The sequence below is a fragment of the Trachurus japonicus genome, chromosome 1 (genome assembly GCF_045865225.1).
Source record: "Trachurus japonicus isolate A0001 chromosome 1, Traja_1.0".
NCBI classification, from domain to species: Eukaryota; Metazoa; Chordata; class Actinopteri; order Carangiformes; family Carangidae; genus Trachurus; species Trachurus japonicus.
The window spans coordinates 13,996,242-14,019,661 of NC_140907.1; the positions used below are offsets into that span (position 1 = coordinate 13,996,242).

Sequence of the window (23,420 nt, forward strand, 5' to 3'; positions counted from 1 at the left end):
ATTAGGAGTCTGTTGATCTCAGTTCTGCATGTATTATATTATATTAGGCTATATTATATCATAAATGGGACAAGTAAAGCTGTTTGCTCCTTTTTTACTGTCCGTGGTCACCTGTCCGGGTTAGTGTGAGGGGTTTTGCTCAAGGACATTTTGGAGCCAGTAACTGAACCATCAACCTTGTGATTAATGGACAACTGATTTCAGATATTTCTGGTCGGCACTTCAGTTTTAAACATGCCATGATGAAATAATGAAAGCAGAGACAACCGGAGCTTGCTGTTGTGCAAGTCAACACACCCTCAACACATCAGCTCATTATCAAGCTGAACACATTCTCAAATCTTGTCACGCTCTCCTGTGAAAAAAACCCTCCCAAAAACCCCTGCACTGCTCCGACGCAGTTTGAATCACAATTGCACAAGTGCACTTACTCTGAAAAATGGCTGCTTCTTCACCTCCTCTGCATCCTTCTCACCAGAGCCCAATCTCCTCTCTGGGTTCCTCCTTAAGAGCTGCTCGTGACACACGCACACAGACACACACACACAGGAATAAGATATGGTACGGGGATGTTACAGTCGGACGGCTGTGTGATGCCATGACATGTTGGTGATTAATGTCTCATATATCGTGTAAGCGCAGCGTTTGCCACCAGCGTGCTGTGTATTTACGAGTGTATTCTTACCCTTCTCATGATGCCAATAGCCTCAGTGGAGAGGAAGCGTGGGTAGCGGACTTCATCATTCACAATGCTGTCAAACACCTCCTCCTCATCATCCCCTGGGAACGGAGACTACACACACAGACACACGAGAACACTTAAAATCCATTTTAGAGGTTTGAAATTCACAATCATTGTCTTAATCATACTGAACATGGCATGTGACATGTAGAGAGACATCTTGGATAAACTGCATAAAAAGGAAGGATAACTGCACATCCAATCCTCTGCGAGCAGGAATATAAACCTATGTTTCTAGTTTTTCATGTGTTAGGTTTGCAGAGAGCCAAAGGTTTGACAAGCTTGAACTTGAAACTGCAGCTATGAATTACGTGACCCGAGTCTGAGGCCAGATGGTCGACACTACGCCTCATCTTTTATTTTTCTTGTTTAATTCCTCATTATGGGTAATTTCAAAACATTTCCAGATCTGCGTGTGATGTAATCCATCCTTCACATTTAGAGAGGAACAGCTACAGTCTCTGCTGTGAAAGCAGTGTGACATCAGATAGGTGTGATATTAACCGCACAAGTTTGTAATGTGTGTTCCCATGGAGACTGTGAGATCTTTGTGCAGTTCTCACCTCTCCCACCAACATTTCGTAGATGAGGACCCCCAGTCCCCACCAGTCTACTGCTCTGGTGTAGGATGTATCTGTTAGGACCTCTGGGGCCAAAAACTCTGGGGTCCCACAGAATGTGCTGGTTCGGTCCCCAAAACCCATTCCTACACACAGGGACATAAAGGTAGTAGTAGTTTTAGGCAAGTTTAGGCAAACGGGACATGTGTTGGAGAAATACAGTGAGCCTCTGTCAGTAACATCAGTATCCACCTTCTTTACACAGTCCAAAGTCGGCGATCTTCACATAACCATCTGTGTCTAGCAGCAGGTTGTCAAGCTTGAGGTCTCTGGAAGAGAGGGAAGGTTAAAAAAAAAGTGTGTTATAATCAATTCACTGAGCACAGCTGACAGTACACAATGAGAGATATACAAATTTAAATAAGCCTTTATATTTAATGGAAACAGACAGTTGAGTTAGTTTAAGTATTAGAGATGCATCAAGTATCTGTGCCACTCTTCATCTGAAGCTTCTTCCCAGATAATTTCTGTAACTTGGTTTAAAATCCAGTGCGAGATGACACACACACACACACACAGAGGTTTGTGCTGGTGTATGAGCTTCTCCACTGGACACATTTGAAGATATTGCTGGGTTATTTTGGAAACGTCCATTTTACATTTTGTGTTGAAACAGGTTTGTGTACATTCCACTCACCTGTACACAATCTTATGGTCGTGAAGAAACTGAAGTCCAAGAACCACACAGGCCGCATAAAACCTGACGACAAACCAAACAAACATTATTATACAGCTGCATCATAGGCAAAAAAAGAAGAAAAGAAAAGAAAAAACGAGCCAAATAACAGATGGCACTAACTCTGCCTACAGACCAAAAACAAAGCTTCTGTCTGAGGGTTCACAACCAGCTGCTTGCCAGCTGTTGCACAGTTGTGTTACTGCTGTGGGTGGGACACAAGCAGCACAGCTGAGGGGCATTGCTTCTGTGGTTGTACCACTACAGAAAAAACTAGTAAGCTTTTGGCGTTGGCCATGTTTACTGAAAATGCCTTTAAGTATTGAAGGTACAAAGTGTAGAAACGAGGGTCAAAGGTGTTTAGTGTGACGCACTGAAATTTCATATGTGAAACTAAAGAAAAAGATAAATCCCTTCAGAGCGTCACTACACAAAATGTTTATTAATTGGAACCTATAAAGAAGTTTGCCACTTTGATTTGATACATTTTCATTTTCAGGGTGTTGAGATTGTGAGATTTGTGACTTTTCTTTCCCATTTCCTTACAGACCTGTGAAAGAGCCTTAATTTGTGGGATATTTAAGTGTGTGTTCAAACATATCACAGAAATAATAAAAATAAAATAAGAGAATCATCAAAAAAAAACAAAGTTATTAGTCCCCATTAAGTCTTTCTTGTGTGTTACATGTTACATACACAGCTCGTGGCTCTGTGAAGACGTCTGTGTGGATGTGCATCATCAGGTCGCCTCCTGCTGTGTACTCCATAACAAAACACACATGCTCCGACGTCTGGAAACACGCAAACAGGTTGACCAGGAAGGGATGGTGGGACAAGTTCACGATCTCAAAGATACGTTTCTCACACATCAGACTGGAGAGGGGAGGAGAGAGGAGGTAGAGAGGAGGTAGAGAGGAGGAGGGGGAAGATGAAGAGGCAGAAGAAAGTGAAGGAGGTGTGGAGATGTAAAGAATGTGGGAAGAAGAGAAAAATGAAGGGAGGGGAAAAACAGAGGTAAAAATTAGAAACATTTACACATAATTCATATTTATTTTGGCTGATGAGAAGCACACAATTTCAAAGCACAGCAGCAGAAAATAATACTGTGCAGCGATGTGTATAAATGGAGCTCAGAGGATGCACGCAGAGTAATAAACATATCAACACACACCTTTCCACCTCATCGCGAGCTACAATATCGCCTTTCTTCAGGGCTTTGATAGCGTACATCGTGCCGGTCTTCTTGTACTCTGACAACAACACCTAGAGACACACAGAAATGAGGAGCAAACATTGACTTTTATAAATGTACAAAACCTGTTTAAGTGAAAGTGAGCACTTGTGCATGTGTCTTGGTTTAATGAGGAGAAGAAACAGAAGCCAGCAGCCATGACACAAGTTACAAAATTGGAAAAAAGAAAATAGAAAGGAAGCGATTAAAAATCTAGGACAAGTGAAAAAAATATATTCAATGATCACAGGCAACTAATGACAAAAAAAAGTGAAAAAAGGCCCTTGTGTGGAACTGTACCTTCCCAAAGTGTCCCCTGCCCAACACAGCAATCAGCCTGAAGTCCTGGAGGGACAGAGGACCTTTCCTCTGTTTACTGGAGACATGAACGCACACGGTCAGCAGGAATACGTTACAGTGGAAAACAAAATTCATTATAAATATCCCACCATCTGCTCAAAATACATGGCAGCTTTATTTGTCACAGGAGACAATGGAGCTGTGAGAGTGGGTGGAGTTATACTCGTGGAAAGGCCTTTTTCAGAGAACACACTTTGAGCTTGTAACGCTATGAAAAGCACAGGTTTCTAATAACAGCAGCAAGGGCTCCAGTCTCCTGTGAGTCAGCATGAACTACACCAGGACCCTGAAGCTGAGTCAGCTCAACGGGAGTTAAGCCATCATTCATTAAATCATCGACAAAACGTCTTCTGTGGAAAAGGCCCAATATGAATCAGAATACACACAGACAATATCAGTCTAAACAGACAATATTGTTGTGATCATATCATACAAAATACTGCCACATAAAATCATTTGGACTCAGTGTTTCTGCTGGAGCGAGCGTGTACCTGCCAACAGACGGGGTTCGGACAGGGCACTCTGGGATGAGGTCTGGGGGGGAGAAGGGCTCGATGACTGGCGGTTGGTCCTGACGGGGGGGACATGCGAGGAAAGAGATGTGAAGGAAAAAATGTAGAGAGACATGCAGAGACAGGTGGAAAAGAGGACACAAGATGGAAGACAAGAGACAAGGTTTTATGGCAACAGTTTAGACGTGATGGACAAACAGAAAATTTTCTAATTTGGCCTTTGTTGCTGCAGTGTATTTACAACCTGACGGGAAGACTCAATTCCCGTCAAGGACAATCACACCGACTGTGTTTTTTGAATGTTATATAGAGACTAAATGTTACTGGATGTCGTTCCACAAATCAACTGCCATCTAAACTGGATGTTGTGAACATATTTATCTGTAATGAATAATTTCCTTTTCAATGTGAGCTCACAAAACTTGAGTTATGACCCAAACTGCTGTCTTACTGAGCAGTCTTTACAGAGACTACGGTACCTGTAAACTCAATAATTGTTAATAATTTCTTCAAGGAAATCATTAGATGTCATGTTTTCAAATGACTTTTGGTCACAGAAATCCATGCCACATTTGTTACATTTACAACACAGTACAAATTCAATCTTATTTATTATTCCTTGGATATGGGGCTAAAACAGTTGGTGTTTTCTGTACTTGCAAAGCTTGAGCCTTGCGTTTCATATTCAACAGATGGTTTTCTTGTTGCCAAGTGGATTTGCTATAGTAGATCAAACCCTCACACACACCTCCCCAATTTCCTGGGCCTCCTCTCTCTCTGTCTGTCTCACCGGAGTGTGTGTGTCCGTGTCTCTCTTGTAATCGCCTCTTATCGGAGAGTCGCTGTCCAGACTCAGCTTCTCCACTGAGATCTCCCTGGAAAAATTCACACAGATACACACGAACAAGGCCAACCCGGCGATGCGGACAGACGAATGAACAGACAGAAACAGAACACAGAAGGGCTGTTAGACGTGCGGCAGAGAAAGCATATCATGCTTTATTCTTTGCCAAGGAAACACAAGGAGTAAGGATCAAGGAACACTGCTGCTGTTTGATAGCATAGTCTGGCTGACGGCTATCAAACGGCACATGAAGATGCTGAGTGTGTGCACCATTTACATGTGCTTGCTACTGTATGTCTGTGCGTTGAGTGTGTGTTTCTCACCCGGAGCCGAGCGTCAGGTTGTGTGCGTTGGGACTGTAAGTTCCTGAATTGTTGACGGTGGGAATAGCGTTTCGAAGCAGCCTCACCCACGTGCCGATGTCGACGTTCATCTGACGAGCCCGAAGGAACGCCTTGCCTGGAAACGCATGAACACACGTTGGGAGTCGCTATGAAATGTGTCACACAGCAAATCACCAATCAATCACACACAAAGAGTTAGAAATCCTGGAATACGGATGTGGAAATGTACAGTTACAGTAATGTATTAATATTTTAACATGCACTTATTTATTATAGTCATATAATGAAACAGTTATTACCTAACATGCCAACTTTCATAGTGAATTCCTAATATTCCCTGATCACTGAAATACATGCTCTAAGGTAGACGATATTCCAAAACTTCCAAAAAGTCAGTCATCTGAGTTGCTGAATGAGCTTTCTAGACTTTGGCAGAGTTATTTTTTCACCTGTTTATTATTCTGCTGTTTGTGCTTTTCACCCGATTTTAAATGTCTATGTTTTGCATCTTGTTTAAAAGGATGAACTTTGTAACTTTGTTTAGATTAAGTGCTGCCTGAATAATCTCAAGATCATTCACCACTAGAGGGTGCTGTGGCCTAAATGAAGACACGGGGGACTGATGGTAGAAAGACGACTTGTTTGAGAAAAGTGAAACACTTTCATTCCACCATTCAACGTATTTGTCTTCTCCTCCTGTCTGATCCGGCGATTCCTCACCTTGCTGCTTAGAAAAGACTTTCTTTTGTCTCTGGAGGCGAGGAACTCTCTCAATGACCGGGTTAAAAAAGGTCACCTGGGAAATACACACACACACACACACACACACACAACATGAAAGATGAAAACATGGAAAATACCACACACACACACACACACACACACACACACACACACACACACACACACACACACACACACACACACACACACACACACACACACACACACACACACACACACACACACACACACACACACACACACACACACACACACACACACACACACACACACACACACACACACACACACACATATCAAAGCGGAGTTTTTAGGCACAGGTGCACCAGACAGCTTGTGTGTGTCAGTGTGTGTGCAAATTTGAATATGTTTGTGTGTATTTATAGCACTGGCATAGACGGGTGTCACGCATGCAGGGACATCTGAGTCCACTTCTGTGTGGATGGCTACTCGTCTTCTCATTTGTTGGCCGTGTCAGTTTGCGTGAAGATGTGTGTGTAGTGTGTTGTATATGTGTATGTGTATGTTGGCGTGTACCTCAGCCAGCAGCAGACCCTGAGGCTCCAGCTCCAGCTGCACTCTGTGTTTCTGGTTGTCCAGGAACTCCTCCAGCTTCAGGTACTTCAGAGCACACAGCAAGCGGTAATCCTTCCAGTATACAGCGATCTCCATCTCCCTCGACTGAGACACACACACACACACACACACACACACACACACACACACACACACACGTACAAGACCATGGTAGAAAGAAAGAAAAATGGAAATCAATTTTGGGAAAGGGGAAAAGAGCAGTTTCACTTTGGTCAAAGGCCACTTTGTGTGTAGTAGATATACTGTACTGACCCTTTCCAGCTCCACGGTAAAGGTCTGGTCCCAGGCCTGTTCTCCCACAGTCCTCCAAGCCGTCTGCCCCACAACTGTGTTATCCAGCTTCAGCACCGCACTCACTTCAGCTGCACAAACACATACAGCACATTGTATCTCCATAGGTGACATTCCCAAACAGTCCTGATCAGTACACAGATGACAGCTACTGGAAGCTCACACCGTAATACATTAATAGAATTCAAGTACTGATTAATGAATGTGATTAATTTCCTTGTAAATCAAAAAAGAAAAGTCCACACACACATCCGTGCCAAAAAAGCTTTGGGCAGGTGCTTAGCCGGAAACATACAAAAGTGAAAAGGAAAAGAAAATGGCTCGCACACCGCAGGGCTCCAATTTGCAGTCCATTTATTTGCACAGAAAAAGAAGTTGCATTTCGAGCAGAAGCAGCTCTTCGTCAGACTTGTAGTAACGTCAGCAACCTAAAGTGACGACTGCACATCTCACCAGAGAAAAACAAACCTGCCAGGCTGCAACTGGATCTTTATCTGACTGATATGGATTTGCTCCATTGCACTGGCAGTACACTGGGCATTATTGTATTTTCAAAGTTAAATAGGTGAATTTAAATCCCAAATTGATTTAAAGCAAAAGAGCTTTTCTTTTTCTATACATTAAGTGAGTGTTCAATAGAAAAGAGTTCTTCTCACATACACACACACACTCACATGAGAGCTCGTCTGTCTTGCTGGGTGTCTTCCCACTGACTGAACCGCTCCGTCCGTAGAGTCCCTTGCTGCCCCTCATGAAAGACCTGGTGTCTCCAGGGCTGTAGCAGGGCAGCGTGACCGCTGTCCCTTTGTTGCGACCTGGGACCACCTCCAACAACCCCACACAGCCCAGCACCTGCACCTGTAGGGTACCTGAAGACAGAGGGAAACTATTCAGGTAGAACCAACTACAGAGCAAAACACCAGCAGCAGAGGTTCAGAATGAGCAAAATGAGCAAAATGTCTGTGAACTAACTCAACTATTAATTTGTATGCACATGAGCATGAGTTCACAGAATATACATGGGTAATAATTCTCATTTTACTGCGCTATAATGGTATAAACATTAATTCAACAGCTCCAGGGGCCCAGTGATATAGTGAATTTATGAATTACACTTACTGACACTAGAATAAATATAAGATCATAAATACATGTGACATTCACTAACACATTAAGCCTTTACAGGCTGCTGCGTTAAATAAAATGTGCTACTGAGTTTCTTTGTATTCTTTGCCACGTTTGCCATGTTCCTCTGCTCCATAGTGTTGTGTGTAAAAGGCAGATCAAACCGATCAAAGGGGTAAATGAGCATGAGGCCAGATTTTGTATAAATATTTCAAAGAGCCGAGGGGAAGCCCTCATCTCACCCCAGGCTCCTTTGATAAATCAAAAGCCTCCATATAGATGCTAACTAGGGGCTTCAATGTTCTTCGTAGTTTCCACAGCATTTTTTGTTTCATGGTGGATACATTGCTCTAAAATATACATCTGTACCTGTTGCGCAGCTTCGTGTGATATTTATACAGGTGATGGAGGATTTGTGTGTGCTCTTTTTTATACACTCTGTTTAAGTCAGAGTGTCTCTATAATGACGTCTTGTGGGGATGAGCTTTGCTCGACCTTGGTCTGTAGAGCTTTTATTATTGTATGAAGTACCTGTGAGGGGTGAGGGTTTGTTGAGGGTGCTGTACTGGTTGTGGAGGTATGGGGCACCGTGGCGGGAGCTGAAGGCCGGGGAGGAGGCCAGGACCAGTTCTTCTTTGATGACATTAGCCTTGGGGTGGTCCTCTGGCAGCTCGGCCAGGCGGTGGTCCAGAGAGTCCCTCAGCAGGTCCAACCGCTGAGAAGCTTCGCTGAGACGAGACTGCGCCTACACAGTGTTGACACGGGAGCAGCTTCAGTACATATTTACATGAGTACGCTATTAACGCTCCTTCCAATGTCTACTACCATTTTACTACAGCAGTAAAACAACTGCTTTGATAAAATCTTTTGAAGTTTGAATGTGTCTGTAGAAAACATAAGCCAGTGTTTGCTTCCAGTACCATGCAACAAGAATGAGAGCCACTGAAGTAAGGATTTCAGTTCACTGCTCTACAGACATGAGAGTGAATTTTAAAGCCTAGATTCATTGGTACATGGTTGAGGAAATGTTGGGTCACAGGTACAGATCATCAATCCTTTCAACACCAACATGGATACAGTTAGTTAGTTGGGTGTAGGTATTATCTAATTTGTGAATTAATTCTTTGTAACAAGGGGTAGACAATATAAGTTCGCTTCTTTCTGCCCCCTTTCATTCAAGAGTTACAGTATTGTCACTGTTTATTTTATTTTTTGTTTTTATGCTTGATAAATGAATTAAATAAATAAATAAACTAAACTAAAGTTATTTTGAGTGGTGGGGCAATACTATATGTCATGATGGAGCTGCTGTTTGAAGATATCTCTCCAGCAGGAGAAAGAACAGAGAAAGCAAGTGTAGCAGCTGAAAATGTTTTGGGAAAGAATCTGACTGCACAGAAAACTTTGGATTTCAATTAATTTGTGCCATGAAGCTGATCACAGACTGACACTACACTGTGTAATATCATGATGATGAAAACAACACACGTGTATGTGTCAATATGATAAATTGTGACTGACACATCTCATGTCTTACAAGCTGGGAAGTGCATACTGCAAGTGTGTGAGAGGAAACTCTTTGCAGGAAATGTGTGTGAGTCTGACCTCAGACAGGGCTTTCTTGTCCTGAACTTTGCTGGCCCCCAGAAGCCGGAGCACGTTTTTGGCCCCCTCAGCGACAGCATGTTCCACCCTGTAGTGATGCCTCAACTCTTCAATACGCAGCTCCACTCCACACAGGTCCTGGTTACCTGCAGTGGTGAAGTGGACAGATCACATGAGGGTGGACTGAAGCTATTATACAATCCAGTTTTTGTATTTTTTTTTTAAATAAAATCAGAATTACAGCTTTTATTCAGTTAGATTCTATTGTTTGATGTTGAAACTCCAGTCACTTGTTTTGGCAGCGGTGTGTTACAGGGAACTCCCCCAGGCATACCAAGTTAGGTTAATGCCTTAATGCATGTCATGCATTACACAAGAGTCAGGCAAAGAAAACATTAGCAGCGCCTAGAGCGGTAAGTAGCCTCCATATCTCTCCACAGAGCAACATTAACTTTTAGCTCAACCTCTGTCTCCAAATGGTTTCCTCCTCCCATCTCCCATCCTTAAAAGCAAACAGAGAAATAAAAGACACCCTCTCATGTGCATTTATATTACTAAAACATTTCCTGATTGCCTCGCAGGACAGCCAGCTAATATTAATAGAGTTGCTTGTGATGCTAGAATAAAATCCCTAATCTGATGCTATTATAACAATTAACAACAACAACAACTGCAGTTGTAACAAATCATTTCAATTAATGACAGGAGAGACATTAAATACAGAAGACTAGAAGTTATATAAATAACTTCATAAGAATAGAGATCATATACTGCCTGCAACACAAAGGGCAATCTTCCACTGTAGACCAATGGCCTTTTAGAAATGAGACAATTGCCTGGCATAAAACATTAACAAGTGCTTCTTTCAACCCTTAAATGAAAAGACCTGGTAACATTAAGCAGAACAAAGCAGAAAATCAGGTGTGACACAATTAGTCAAAAAGGAAAAACATACTCAAGCTCCCTCACATAAAAAAGGAGTTAAGGGGTCAACCTCGGCACAGCAGCCAGCCACCAAGCACAATTACAGAAAAATGGGTGGCTTAATGGGACGGTAGCAGCCTCTCACAGTGGGCAGCAAACACAGTGGAGCGCACAGATACAGGAAAGGGAGAGAGGAGGCGCAAGATAAGGAAAAGGAAATGGGATAAACAGCATTCAAAAAAGGTTCATTTGACTTTTAAATGTCAGGTTAGTGAGGAGGAAGGACCGAAGGACACAGTGGCGTGATTAAAAATGATTTTTATGAGCTGTTCGGAGCGTTGCATAAGACAGCAGAGGAAAGAAAGGGAAAGAGAGGGGGGGGGGGTGTGAGTGGAGGTGGATATGGATGCTTTTATCTCCTAATAAGGTGTTCTGCCTGCAGCCCAGACCCTGCTAGATGACCCCTCCACCGGCCGGGTGTGGTGCCTGGAGACTGTCTGTCTGTGTACACTATACACACAACCCTGTGGGGGTGTGTGAGTGTGTGTGGTTTAAAGGAGAGTGTGAGATCAACCAAGAAAGATCCAGAGACTTTGTGAGACACTGGCAAAACAGGAGAAAATTTAGGTTAAGAGGGTTATGTTGAGTTCACCATTTAAAGCTACATGAAGTACCAGAGGAGAAGATACAGAGAGGTATAATACTCCATCTGTGTTCAGGCATAACTTTAACTAACATTTCTAGCTTTGTGTTACTCTGTGCATAAAGAAAAGAAATAAAAAAAGAAAAAGGGCAAAAATGGACAAAAATGATTAACCAGAGTTGTCCTTTTTTTATTCCACAAATTGCTCTTTCTTGACTTTTGCAACTACAATACCCACAATGCAGCAGTTCAACTGGAGATGGCAAATTTGTCCTGGAGCCTCAAGCAGAGATGAGTCCCAGGCTACACAGGTCTCACTTCTTTTTGACTCCAAACCCCCTGATTCTCTCACCCCAAGTTTCAAACTTGTAGTTTTCAGCTCCAACCAACCAATCAATGCTGACTCAAGTGACATCAGCTGAGAGGATTTGTCAGATTTCACCTGGTTCTCTCTGGAGTCACAAAGCCAAGTCCTCGTTGATGTGTAGCTTTCCCTTTTACTACAAAATCATTGCTGCCCATTTCTGACCATAAACATCTGTAATATTGTGTTTTTTAATCACATTACAGCAGCAGAGCCTTCCACAGATCATTGAAAGCCCTGCAGGTTTCCCACCTGGAAAACAAAGAGTGACAGTGTGACCTCAAAAGGCCGTAAATATCATTTAAAATGGTCATTTTGTTCTTGGCCTGAAAAGACACTATCTTTCCTCAGAGCCATCAGCTCCCACAGTCTGACATGAGCAGAAAGAGTACGTGGCCTCAAAGGGAACACGTCGTCTATAAAATCTGTTCTTTACTTTTGGACCCTTCTACTGCATTTACCAACCCACCCACCTCCTGTAACCATCGGTCAATAAAGGGGCCATAATTGTCCACAGCAATCACTGCCAGGCTTGGACCACAGGCTCCATTCAATTGCAGCATTCACATGAAAGCACTTCCACACATTTAATACATGCAATCATTCGCCCAGACACTGTTGTGTGGCTCTGCGTCACAACAGTGCTGTGTGTATGTGCGTGCATGTGTGTGTGTGCATACATGTGTGAAAGAGATTTTTTTGTTGAAAGGTTGGGGGTTTTTTTTAGTCCACAATCAGTGTGTGAATTTGATTGATTGTGGTAATGTGCCAGGTGGGCTATTTCACAGGCTTTGTGTTATTCACACACACACAGACACACACATACACGACAGTCCATTGTGTATCATCCCCCAACTATCCTCTTCATCTTCTTCCCCACAAGACCTGGGCTGTGAGATGTAAAAAACAGCCAGACAGCTCTCGTGGAGCTGCTGCTCTGAACAAAATGTTTTGACGTGCAGAGAGCAAGAAAAACTGCAGATCACACGAGGAACACGAACGAGAGAGACCCAGCAACAAAAAAAAAAAACATCCTGTCGGTGCCAGATGCCCACTGTCATAAACCACAAGAGTGTAACACTTCGGTTTAAAATGTCTGCTTTCACAGGCAGAAACAGTTTAGTTCACGTTACACTGACAGATGAGATGAACAAACAAACAATCCTCTGTCCTGAAATAATAACATCAAGTCTGTTAAAAACTATTCCCGTGTATGTTTCTTGGTGTCTCTTTTTCTCTCTTCCATGGTTTTATTTATAGTTTATACAGCATGTGCAGCATTTTGTCAGAGTGCAAGTATTTTAGCTGTGACCCGTGCACCTTATTCTGTGTGAGAAACTTGAAGTCAAGATTTTAAGTGTTGCACATTACAACCACAATCTTTACTATAGCACAAAATGTGGTAAACTTCAATATTATCCCCACAATACACCAGCCACCATGGTGAGAGACCCTTATTGTGCAAGACTCTTGTCACAAGTATGCTCTGCAATACTGGTACAACATTAAGTGTCAGCTATTACTTTGTATACACACATTAAGCCAGTCACTTAAACTTACCCTGTGTGTCGTCGTTGTGCTCAGTGGCCTGCACGGCCTTGCGGATTTGCATGCGGATAATGTCGATTTTGGTTTTACTGTCCTGCAGCATCTGCTGGGCCGTCTGCAGCATCTTCTTGTCCTGGTTAAAACAGGGTGAAGCCAATCAGCAAGTCGTGTGATTGGCCACGACAAAGCCATACATCGTTATACTAGAGAAATGTTCTTCAATGACAAAGCAGTGGTGCCGTGGATTTACAAAAACAGGCTCTGATGAGAAATACAGTTTGTATTTCTCTCCTGATGATTTATTGAATGGTCCTCAAATGTCTCTTCAAGGTCTTTCAGCAGTGAAACAGAAAAAGGAAGGAGAGGTGTGAAACCAAGGTCAAGTGGTAAGGTGAAACAGATGCTGCATTAAAAAAAAGGTAAGTGGGGGGGGGGGGGGTATTGTGTGTGCACAGTGGAAGGTTACTTGTGTGTCACAGGTTATATACGTTTAGAGATCAGCATCTGAGTCAGCAGATTGAAAGGTTGTGGGTTGTGAAGGTGCACACACAAACACAGACACACACAGTGAGTGGTGAGCCAGCTGGGGGAGGGGAGTCATGTGTGTATCCTGTACCCTTCAAAACATTATGCTTGCAGTTTAATCAGTGGAGTCCTGCACTTTGTCTTGATGTGCTGCTGCACTCAGGTGTGTGTGTATGCGTATGTTTGGGCAGAGTTGACGTCCTTGTACCTTGGTGGATCCGTTGGCATAGATGGGAATCATGTTCTCAACTCCCTGTTTGACTTTCAGCTCGATGTTGAGCTGCCTCTCCAGGGCAGCGATGCGTTCCTTGTGGGCTGACGTTCGGCTCTCTGCCCCGGGGGACTGAGGACACTCATCTGTGGAGGGAAGGAAAAAAAAGGTTAGAGATGATATAAAAAAGGAGCAGGATGAGGGTTCACATGGTGCGCTCCAAAATGAAAATTCTCTTGAGGATATTTAATTTAATGCCAAATATTATTTACTGACAGCAGAAAATAATATAAGATTAAAATCCTGAATCATGGGAACAGTTGGTCATGGTTGTTTTTCTGTATGATTAGAGATCCAATACAGCATTTAACAGCTGGCAACAAAGTTTCTCTGGTTGCTCCCACCCAGATGGAACAAGTCATCAGGTCATCTTATTTTTCCACCAGTCAGAAGCTGCCCCTGTTCATCAAGAGTCTAAATGTATCATTTCATTTATTTTTAAGTAACTTAACAAATATGTGAACAATTTCCATAGCAACGACTGTAAATTATCTGCTTCATTTCATGCTACAGCATAGGAAGTCTCATTTGTTTTAACATCAATAAAATAACTTCACACATAAAGGCAAAAATATGAACACCAGAGGGAGATTTCTTGCTTGCAGATACTGATACCTGGCTTTCAATAGCCTGGTTTGGTCATCAAATGTTCAAGTCCTTTCTCATACATTGTGTCTCCCTACTCCTGATATGTGAATCTCACTGGGACAGAGCACATTTCCCAACACAAACTCTTAAATAATAATTATTTTTTTTTATATTTTATTATTTAACCTTTATTTAACCAGATAAAAGCCCATTGAGATCAGGATCTCTTTCGCAAGGGTGACCTGGCCAAAAATGGTCAGCAGCACGCGGTACAGCAGCAATACATGTCAACACAGAAATGCAAAGAATAACAATTAGAAAATATACAGAGTTTTACAATTTCAGATACAACAATTGGAACAACAAAATAAATAATTTAAGATTTGAAGCACAGGCACTGCTGGGTGAATTTCTGCTGCCTATCTTTCAAAATAGAGCGAAAGGCTCCAAGTGGGATTAGTTTAGCGAGTTTCAGCTCTTTCTGTAAAGTGTTCCATGCCGAAGGGGCGGCGGAGCTGAATGCTCTTTTCCCAAATTCAGTCCTTACCCGGGGAACAGATAAAACAAGGGTTGAACAAGAGCGCAAAACATAACTACTGCTTGTTTCTTGCAGTAATATGCACAAATACGAAGGCATTTGTCCAGTGTTAGTTTTAATGGCTGAAATTTTTTTTTAGAATAACTTCAGAAATTAAATCAAATGAACTGTGTTTGTATGAAAAGAACATATCATAAGATATAAACTTACATTAAAAAATAAAAAAAACTTTCTAATAATAGCTTATAATCCTGAAATAAACACAAACAAAATACACACTGTGTACAGTCTCTGACATACAACATACCTTTATTCTCCTCTCCTCCTTTTACCACGATGTGAGCATCCAGTTCCTGCAGCTGAGCGTGCAGGTCGTCCAGCCTGCGGCTGGAAGACCGGAGCTGACTGTCCACCTGTAGACAACGACACAGCATGAAGCCTTTCTATCCATTTCTTTTTAGTGAGAGAACATAAGAGGCACGTGAAGTCAGGCATTTGTCTTTGAACAAGAACAAACTAAGTTTTCAACATTTCTCTTGAAATACCAGCAAATCTATTTGAAACTTTTAATCAGTTCTTAAGCTTTTCAATAACTCTTCCCATCCTGATGTCAGCGCTCTGTCTTAGTCTTGTTCATAGACTGTAAAAAGAATGGACGTAGCGTCCGTGACGTCACCCATTGGTTTTGGGGAGTCGTTTTTGTGACTCAAATATGGCGGCCTGAACAGCGCCATGTTGGACTGGCCGGCCGAGAACCCGCCCACTGGCCTCGAGGCAGCTGTCCACGGAGCTGCTCGGACCTGTCACTCAACGTTTCCGCGCCCTGATTGGCCAGAATTTTAACCTAATAACAGTAAAACTATAGAGTTAAAAAAAAATTCACCCCCCTCAGAGTGTGTGCGGGGGTAGAAACTATCGATTGAGACGAAAAAACGTTCTGACACCAGGCTTTTAACATGTTTACTGAGGATGTAAAGTCGGCGATTTTAACATGGGGGTCTATGGGGAATGCTCCCTTCTGACACCAGCCCCCAGAGGAATCCGAGGGGATTGCAGTTTTTTGAACGCGGAAGTGAGCTTCACTTCTCAGACCGACAACTGCCCCCTTGGTCTTGTTTAATAACGTGCTTGATATAAGTAATTGTGGCAAGTAGGGAAGTAACTGCTGTTAATAAAACATAATGTTGGCATCTTTCTGTATTAAGTAACTCTAACCAAACCACAGTAAGTAAACTGTTGGGTTGTACCACTGAACAATACATGCCAACATTAGAGCCTCCTTTCTATAAAACAAGACAAGGTCAATATGGTGTGTATGGCTACACCACATAAGCCACATTAGAGCAGGTTTGAGACACTGAATAAAATGTGGCCCATTATGCTGCATAATAACTTTCAAACTGCTGCTTTGCTCGGCAGAAATCCTCATTTTATAACAGCAACACTGTCAGACAAAGTCACCCAACACATACGTTACAGAAAGACACTGTGCTGTATGTCCTTGGTAAATGATCACTCAGAAAGAAAGAAAGAAAGTTAGAAGCCAGAATATCACTACATTTCATCTCAGCCCAGTGCAGAGACTCAGTCTGGGTAACAAACTGCTGCTCTGCCGCTCACTGAACAGAGTAGACATAGAGACAGAGACAGAGAGAGAGGGCATTACTGCTGACTCTCCTCTAATTACTCAGTTTAGTTGCTAGATTTAAAAGTTCCTCAATCTAGTGGGAAGTTGACAACACTGCAGGCTACGAATAGAAACAATTTGTGTCAAATCATTTATTATGAAACAGCAACAACCAATGGGGAAAACCGTACAGTATGGGCAAATTTAGGGTCACCAGTGGACTGGGCTACGGGAGGAAACCAGGGAATATGGGGAGATCCCACAAAGACACGGGGACAACAAGTAAGATCCAGAAGGAAAGGCCCCAGGCCCGTGAACCAGTGGGATAACCAATGATGATCTCTCATCTCTGTCACAGTCGATCACTCACTCAAACACACTGTCAGTGTCACTGGCTCCACTACTGCAGTCCAGCCCAATGTTAGTTAGTACAATGGTCCAAACCTGCTAAAACTACAAGTCCAGCTTACAGAGAGTGCCCAGTAAACACTCTGACAATAAATTGCTTACAAAATCTAAGTAAATTCTTAAATTCCTCCGTTACCTAAAAATTGTCTGTGAGTAAAGCAGTTAATCCTCCAGCTACCTGAGTGGTCCTGCTCCCTGGAAGCAGCAGACAGAGCCTGGCACTGCTGCTGCTGCTGCTTCCCACCAGTCGTACCGAGCCGCTCCAGGAAGTAAACGTGTGAACCTGTGTGTGATTGTGAGGCAGGGTGCCGTGGGAAACTGGGAATGCCCTGCTTCATCATGTGAAAATATATGGTCAGTGAGCCTGCTCGAAACATCGGTCCTCTGAGGGTTTAAAGATCCTGGTCAGATCCTACTGAAAGTCCCGACAGCACGTAAAGACAAAACAGGATAAGGACTCACAGGCTGGATGATTCACCAGCCGCTGTTCCACCGACAGTCATTAAACTGGTTTCCTACAGTGATACGTAAAGTCTATGATTTTCCTAATTTAAGCTGTTAGTGTCTGTAAGATCTTATCAGTTCTCGTCTTGTTTGTTGCTGACGATTTGTCTGGGGCGGCGAAGCCTCGAGTCCCTGCCCATCCCTGAGTGTGCTGTTGAAAATAACTATTTGGTGCTTTCTCATATATCCCGGTTAATTGTTTTCTTGGCAAATCCTTGACATTCCTTGTTGATGCTTCAGATCTTCCATTACCAACGGGAAACCTCTTTAAAACTTCATCTCGACTAAATTAAGACTTATGGTTGTCTTAAAAACATGAAAAAACACTAGGAACCCGCAAGAAGACCTGACGGTAACTGTGGCTGACCTGCTGAGCGTTTCTCTTGTCGGTCGTCGCCCTGCGCAGGTTCTCAGCGCCTTCCTTGATCTTCAGCTCCTTGCGGATCTCTCTGCGGATCCTTTCACGCTGCTCGTCCAGAAGCTGCTGCACGCTGGAGTCGGAGAAATCCGAGTTCTGGTCCAGGCCGAGCTGCTCCAGAACCGACAGCCCACCTGGGTCACTCTGGACAGGTGGGAGGGGAAGGGGACAAAAGGAGAGAGCGGTTAGGCAACATAATTATGAACAAAATTAAAATAATCATTGTGAAAACACGAGGCTTAATTTACAACGGGAAGTGTTGAGAAGAAGAGGAGGAGCCGATGAGCAGCAGTATAAGACAGCAATCAGAGCAATTTGGACAACAGTCATAGGTGGGAAGCAAGAGGCAAAAATTGGGTAAAAATGAAAAAGCCAGGAAAAGGAAGCATGAAGATGGGAAAAGAGACAGAAGCAGCAGTGAGGAATGACAAAAATTTTGTTCAGCCTCTGTTTATAATATTTCAAAACAAATCTGCAATGTCAGTCCTGTTTACAACAAGAGCTTAGAATTACTGATGTTCAACAGTACTATTAGTGATGACATTTTCAGGATAGTCTTCCTGGAGCCAAAACTCTTTACTGAACATAAAAGTGAATTACAAACATGTCCCATGACCTGTTGTTGTCCATTGTCCTCTTTCAGCCTTTTCTCATGATCCAGTTCCTCTCCAGTCGCATGCTGAGCTTAAACGCTGGTCTTCACTAAATAAACAACTTCTCCACACCTCAGTAAACTACAACGTCTAAGTCGTAGTTCTAAGTGTACTTGTTAAAATCAAACCTAGCGGTGCTACAACTCGCCACAGAACCCGAGGACCAGACAAACTACGAGACACACAATCAGGAATACAGCAGGAGGGAGCGTGTTAATCACTAGAAACAGCCACTAAGCCACTATTGCAGGAACATATCAATCAAACAAACAACTCAACAACACTTCACCTCGGAGCTGTCATCATCCTCCTCGTCGCCATGCCAACACATAATAATTCCCTCCGATCTGATGTACCAGAAAACAACAAAAAGGCACAAAAAAATAATCTTTGGTTCACTCCGAAGCTCAGCCAAACAGTTAATGCCACACCGAGAACAAAATGGGTTTTTTTTGGGGGGGGAGAGAGAGGAGGGGGACGATAAAAAGAGATAAAGAGAGGGAGAGTTAAGTGAGGGAGGAGGGGGAACGCCTCCGAAAGAGGATATCCGTCCTAACACCAAGCTGCTCAGGCCTTTCCTGTTTCCTCTGTGATTTTGCTGCTGTCAGTGGAGAGCGAAACGGAGAGAACGGGACGGAGACTCTTTAGATCACACAACACATCCTCCCTCTTGAAAGTTTTGTAAATCATTCTCAGATCTGTGGCGCTAAGCCTGCATGATGTCAAGTCTTCCTCTGCTGCTCGCGCTTGCTGATTAATCAGATCTGGCATGAAGTGGATTTGTGACAGTTTCTTTTTGTATTTTGCTCTCACTGGGGTCGTGATATCATCTTGAGGGGCGGAAACAAGGGAAGGATGCGTTTTCGAAGCACTGGATCAAAGCCAGGGAGTAAGGTTGAGATGCATTTCTGCTGCCCGCTTAACTTCTTATTTCCTTTGGGCTCAACATCTACAAATCCCAGTGGTGACTCTCCTTCGCCTATAGAAAGAGTCTATGGGACAGAAAAATGACAACATGATAACATCTCTGTATATAAGCAGCAGGGGGAGGAGCTAGTGTCCTAAAGCTAGCTTCAAACACCATCCGTCCAAAATGACCACAGAGACAATGAACATACACATCACAGTATTCACAGTGTACAGAGGGTTTATTATCCATCGTCAAATTATCTCCATATATTTCATCATTCACAGGCATCAAATGGGAGGAGGAGAGAGAGGGAATGAGTCTTACACTACAAGAAAGGCAAGAGGAGGTAAGCAGCTAGCCCTGTGCTAAAGCTACCAGCTGAGGCTGTCACTGGAGTGATGTTAGCCCTGCACAGCAGCAGGAAAACATTAAGTAGACATGTGATATCACCAAAGATGAGCAAACACAGGAAGACATTGATGAGAGGCCATTTTTATGGTGGAGCTCAATGCACTGAAACCTAATAAACACATGCAAGTCGACAAACACGACGTTGTGTCGTCAACTTGATGATGTTTTCTTTAGTTCCGGTGCATTAAGCTGCCAGGGCTTTTTAATTAAAACTAATTGCGAAACAAAGCATTAAACTGGATTGATTTGAAATTACTGGATGCAGAAGCTAGTTATTGTACATGAGGGAGAGGAAACCAGTTGGACCTATCAGATTAAAAGTCAGGCTGATGTTTGAGCTTTGGGGAAACAGCTCAGGTCAGTGGAGATGTTGTTGAACATATTTTCTTGTCATTGCAGAAGAATCTGAGCGCACAAAGAGTGGGCTAATTATGTCTGTAATTTCATAGTCATTTTGTGGTTTGTCCACATGACACTGACTCATCTCTCTCTCTGAGCCTCAGTAGATGTGTGTAAGCCCAGAAAAGAAATGTGACATCACCCGAGGACGGTCGGGGAGGTTTACTTCCTGTCAAAAGATAAACTGAACGAGACTGGCTCTGTGAGTTTTGGGGTCAGCCGACTCCTTCAACTTACTGGCTACAAAGAAAAGCAGACATCAATAAGTCTGTGGCAGCCGTCGCTCTGTACTGGAGCTTTACAACTAATTAAAGCTGCTAAATTTTTAGTAGCTGTGGTGAAACCTGAAACAAAAACTTGAGTACAGACTAGAGCATAAATTAGTACTTGTGGCCTGAAAGAGTTTTATTCAGTTGATTTACTGCTGGCTGAAAATATTCAAACATGGTATGCAAACAAACCAATCAATAATGTAACTAGAACCTTGGAGTTATCAGTAATAGTAATGTAATGACAAAAAGTGTTGTTTTTTTACGTTGATATTAACCCATGTCTTCACTTCATGTTTTCCCATTTGTGTAACATGTTCTCATACAGTGTATTAATTTGTAATTTATAGATAAAAATGTGTTTTGTGATGTTGATCTTTCTAATTAGTTCATCCTTGAGCCCAAGCTAATGTTTGGGCCAAATCTGAAGAAACTCACTCATCTACTCAGTTCTCTCCTTCACAAGAAAAGGAAGTTACAAACCTGTGTACGGTTAGGTTGGGCGATTACACGATAAAGATACCGTATATATTTAAGCAATATATCACGACAGGCCGTGGTATATGCTCATTATACCACGGCTAAGGGGCGTTGTTCGGCCCGACGCGAAGCGGAGGGACGACAACCCCCTTAGAGTGGTATAATGAGCATATACCACGGACTGGAGTGATATATTGCTTTTATAAAACGGTTACCAATAAAAGCAATATGAAAGAGGGATACGCAATCAATTTCATGTAGTTTTATTCAACCAGAAATACATATTATCCAATAAGGAGGTGAAAGTTCACCTTAAACATGTGCGGAGTGATAGCTCGTAGCCGTGGTATATGCTCAATATACCACGGTTAACAACCAATCAGATCGCCGGATTTCACCTTTCCGTTTTATAATGTGAAATAACTTTTCCTCGATAGAAATATATGAGACAATGTTGATAGAATGTCGACAGATTTCATTCGTCCATGTTTTGACAGACAATACTAATAACCATTGATAATTAGAGTTGTGCCGTGCCGAACCAATCATGTGGCTGGAATAGAGCCACACCAGGTTGGGTTGAACAGTCTTTGAATGTTTAAATAAACAGAAGCGGTTGTTCTTATCTCTATCACTCACTGCAGCGTGCACACACACGAGTCCTCCAGGGTAGATGTATTCAGTTGTTTTGTTTCTGACTGGCTGCTTGTATTTGTTTTCAGGCCTACAGTCCTCGACTTGATCATGACCACCTCAGTCAGTGATGAAGATGGAGAGAACGAGCTCACTACAGCCACAACGTCACTTTACCAGGACAATAGGACATCGCTATGCTCTGTGTCTCCATCCACCATCTCCTCCTCCCTGTGTGCATGTGATCCACAGCTGTCACTAACAAACACTGAGGGAAATGTTTGCTTGCCTCCTACAGCATCAGGCACAGTGGGAGTAACTGCTGTTGAGGTCTGAGTGTATCAGCATTACTGTGAATTGTTGTGTTTCTTGCTGCCAAGTGATTATATGTCAGATGGGGACTGATTGTGTAACTGAACTGAGGCAACACAGAGGTTGTTTGAGTTCTCATGCTATGATCTTATACCCACATCTTGACCAGGTTTGGACTCCCAGCAGAGATCCATAGTAACTTCTCACAAGATCAAAAGGTTCATCAGCCATTTATACACTAACCCCGACACTGGCACAAACTCACATGAATGAATGGAGGGTTGTTGTTTTTCAATCCCTTCCAGTTGCCTCTAATTTAAGATTAACATACTGAGATAAGGCACTTTCTCTACTAATCTTAAAAGGTCCGTAACAAATGTTCAGTGTTTCCAGATTGGGTGGCTTTTCTGCTTTTTCCAAGCCATGTTAGCAGCAGCATGGGTCTGTGGTGCTGTTGGTCTGTCAATGCACCAGACTGAAACATCACAGCAACAACTACTGGATGGATCCTACTGACTTTGGTAAACCACCGACTTCTCCTCAAGTGCCACCATGATGTTGACAGATGTACCACAACCAGAGATGTCTAAATAACTCAATGAACTCCCTTGAAACATGGTACAGAAAATGATGTCACATCAGGAGGAATAGCAACAATGTAGGAGCCATGAATTGGGTTTTTTGTTGACAAAATGTAGCGACTTCAGCCAAAAGAGCCCACATGACAGGTGAACATAAGTGCTAAACCCTGCCTAATGACGTGACCCGCTACTAAATTAATAACAAACTAAATCATACTGAAAAAAACAACAACACCAAAACGTAACAGAAAACCCAATTCATGGCTCCTACAAATAACATTGGTGATCCTCTGACTTTCCCATCATACACCTGTAAAAACTCTGACATCCCCCCACTCACTAAATCACATAACATGCTAGCCTATGCAGAACAAGCTCAACACTACACCTGCTTAGTGTCAGCAGGTTAGCATAGATTATGAGCCTTTTGGTATGGAGACAGACACATGAGTATTTACACTGACATGGCTGTGAACCCTTAGCCATGATTTAATAATTTGGCAGACATATAGGCTTCTAGTGAATCAGAATATCCTGATACAAACCAGGAAGTTGCCACTGTGTCTGCCACAGTTTAAGAAGAAGAAAAACACTTAACAGGCCACAATCATGACTCCTGATTCACAAGCCAGATGTCATTTCAGCTCGATAATAATAATGACAAAATCCTTTTAAATATGGACAAGCTGGACCAGCCAAGGTAAATGTATATGTACAGCACAT

General features: G+C 42.7%; 1 protein-coding gene across 6 annotated transcripts in view; it reads right to left on the bottom strand.

Annotated features, from left to right (window-relative positions):
• Nucleotides 1–23,420, bottom strand: part of pkn1a (protein kinase N1a) — a 48,464-nt gene that overhangs the window by 1,918 nt on the left and 23,126 nt on the right. For 3 of the 6 annotated variants that reach the window (XM_085774061.1, XM_085774052.1, XM_085774070.1), the window contains exons 2-22: nucleotides 17,999–18,193; nucleotides 15,400–15,505; nucleotides 13,904–14,052; nucleotides 13,183–13,303; nucleotides 9,692–9,837; nucleotides 8,618–8,831; nucleotides 7,636–7,830; nucleotides 6,923–7,032; nucleotides 6,611–6,754; nucleotides 6,050–6,125; nucleotides 5,309–5,444; nucleotides 4,890–5,016; nucleotides 4,121–4,200; nucleotides 3,570–3,645; nucleotides 3,210–3,301; nucleotides 2,735–2,911; nucleotides 2,000–2,062; nucleotides 1,555–1,631; nucleotides 1,306–1,448; nucleotides 686–793; nucleotides 432–512 (exon numbers count right to left, since the gene is read on the bottom strand). In XM_085774061.1, the coding sequence (XP_085630187.1) occupies nucleotides 432–512; nucleotides 686–793; nucleotides 1,306–1,448; nucleotides 1,555–1,631; nucleotides 2,000–2,062; nucleotides 2,735–2,911; nucleotides 3,210–3,301; nucleotides 3,570–3,645; nucleotides 4,121–4,200; nucleotides 4,890–5,016; nucleotides 5,309–5,444; nucleotides 6,050–6,125; nucleotides 6,611–6,754; nucleotides 6,923–7,032; nucleotides 7,636–7,830; nucleotides 8,618–8,831; nucleotides 9,692–9,837; nucleotides 13,183–13,303; nucleotides 13,904–14,052; nucleotides 15,400–15,505; nucleotides 17,999–18,193 (2,616 nt within the window). Of the gene's footprint in view, nucleotides 1–431; nucleotides 513–685; nucleotides 794–1,305; nucleotides 1,449–1,554; nucleotides 1,632–1,999; nucleotides 2,063–2,734; nucleotides 2,912–3,209; nucleotides 3,302–3,569; nucleotides 3,646–4,120; nucleotides 4,201–4,889; nucleotides 5,017–5,308; nucleotides 5,445–6,049; nucleotides 6,126–6,610; nucleotides 6,755–6,922; nucleotides 7,033–7,635; nucleotides 7,831–8,617; nucleotides 8,832–9,691; nucleotides 9,838–13,182; nucleotides 13,304–13,903; nucleotides 14,053–15,399; nucleotides 15,506–17,998; nucleotides 18,194–18,991; nucleotides 19,148–23,420 lie in introns of those variants that run through there. The other 3 variants (XM_085774078.1, XM_085774044.1, XM_085774086.1) reach the window with 3 other exon arrangements.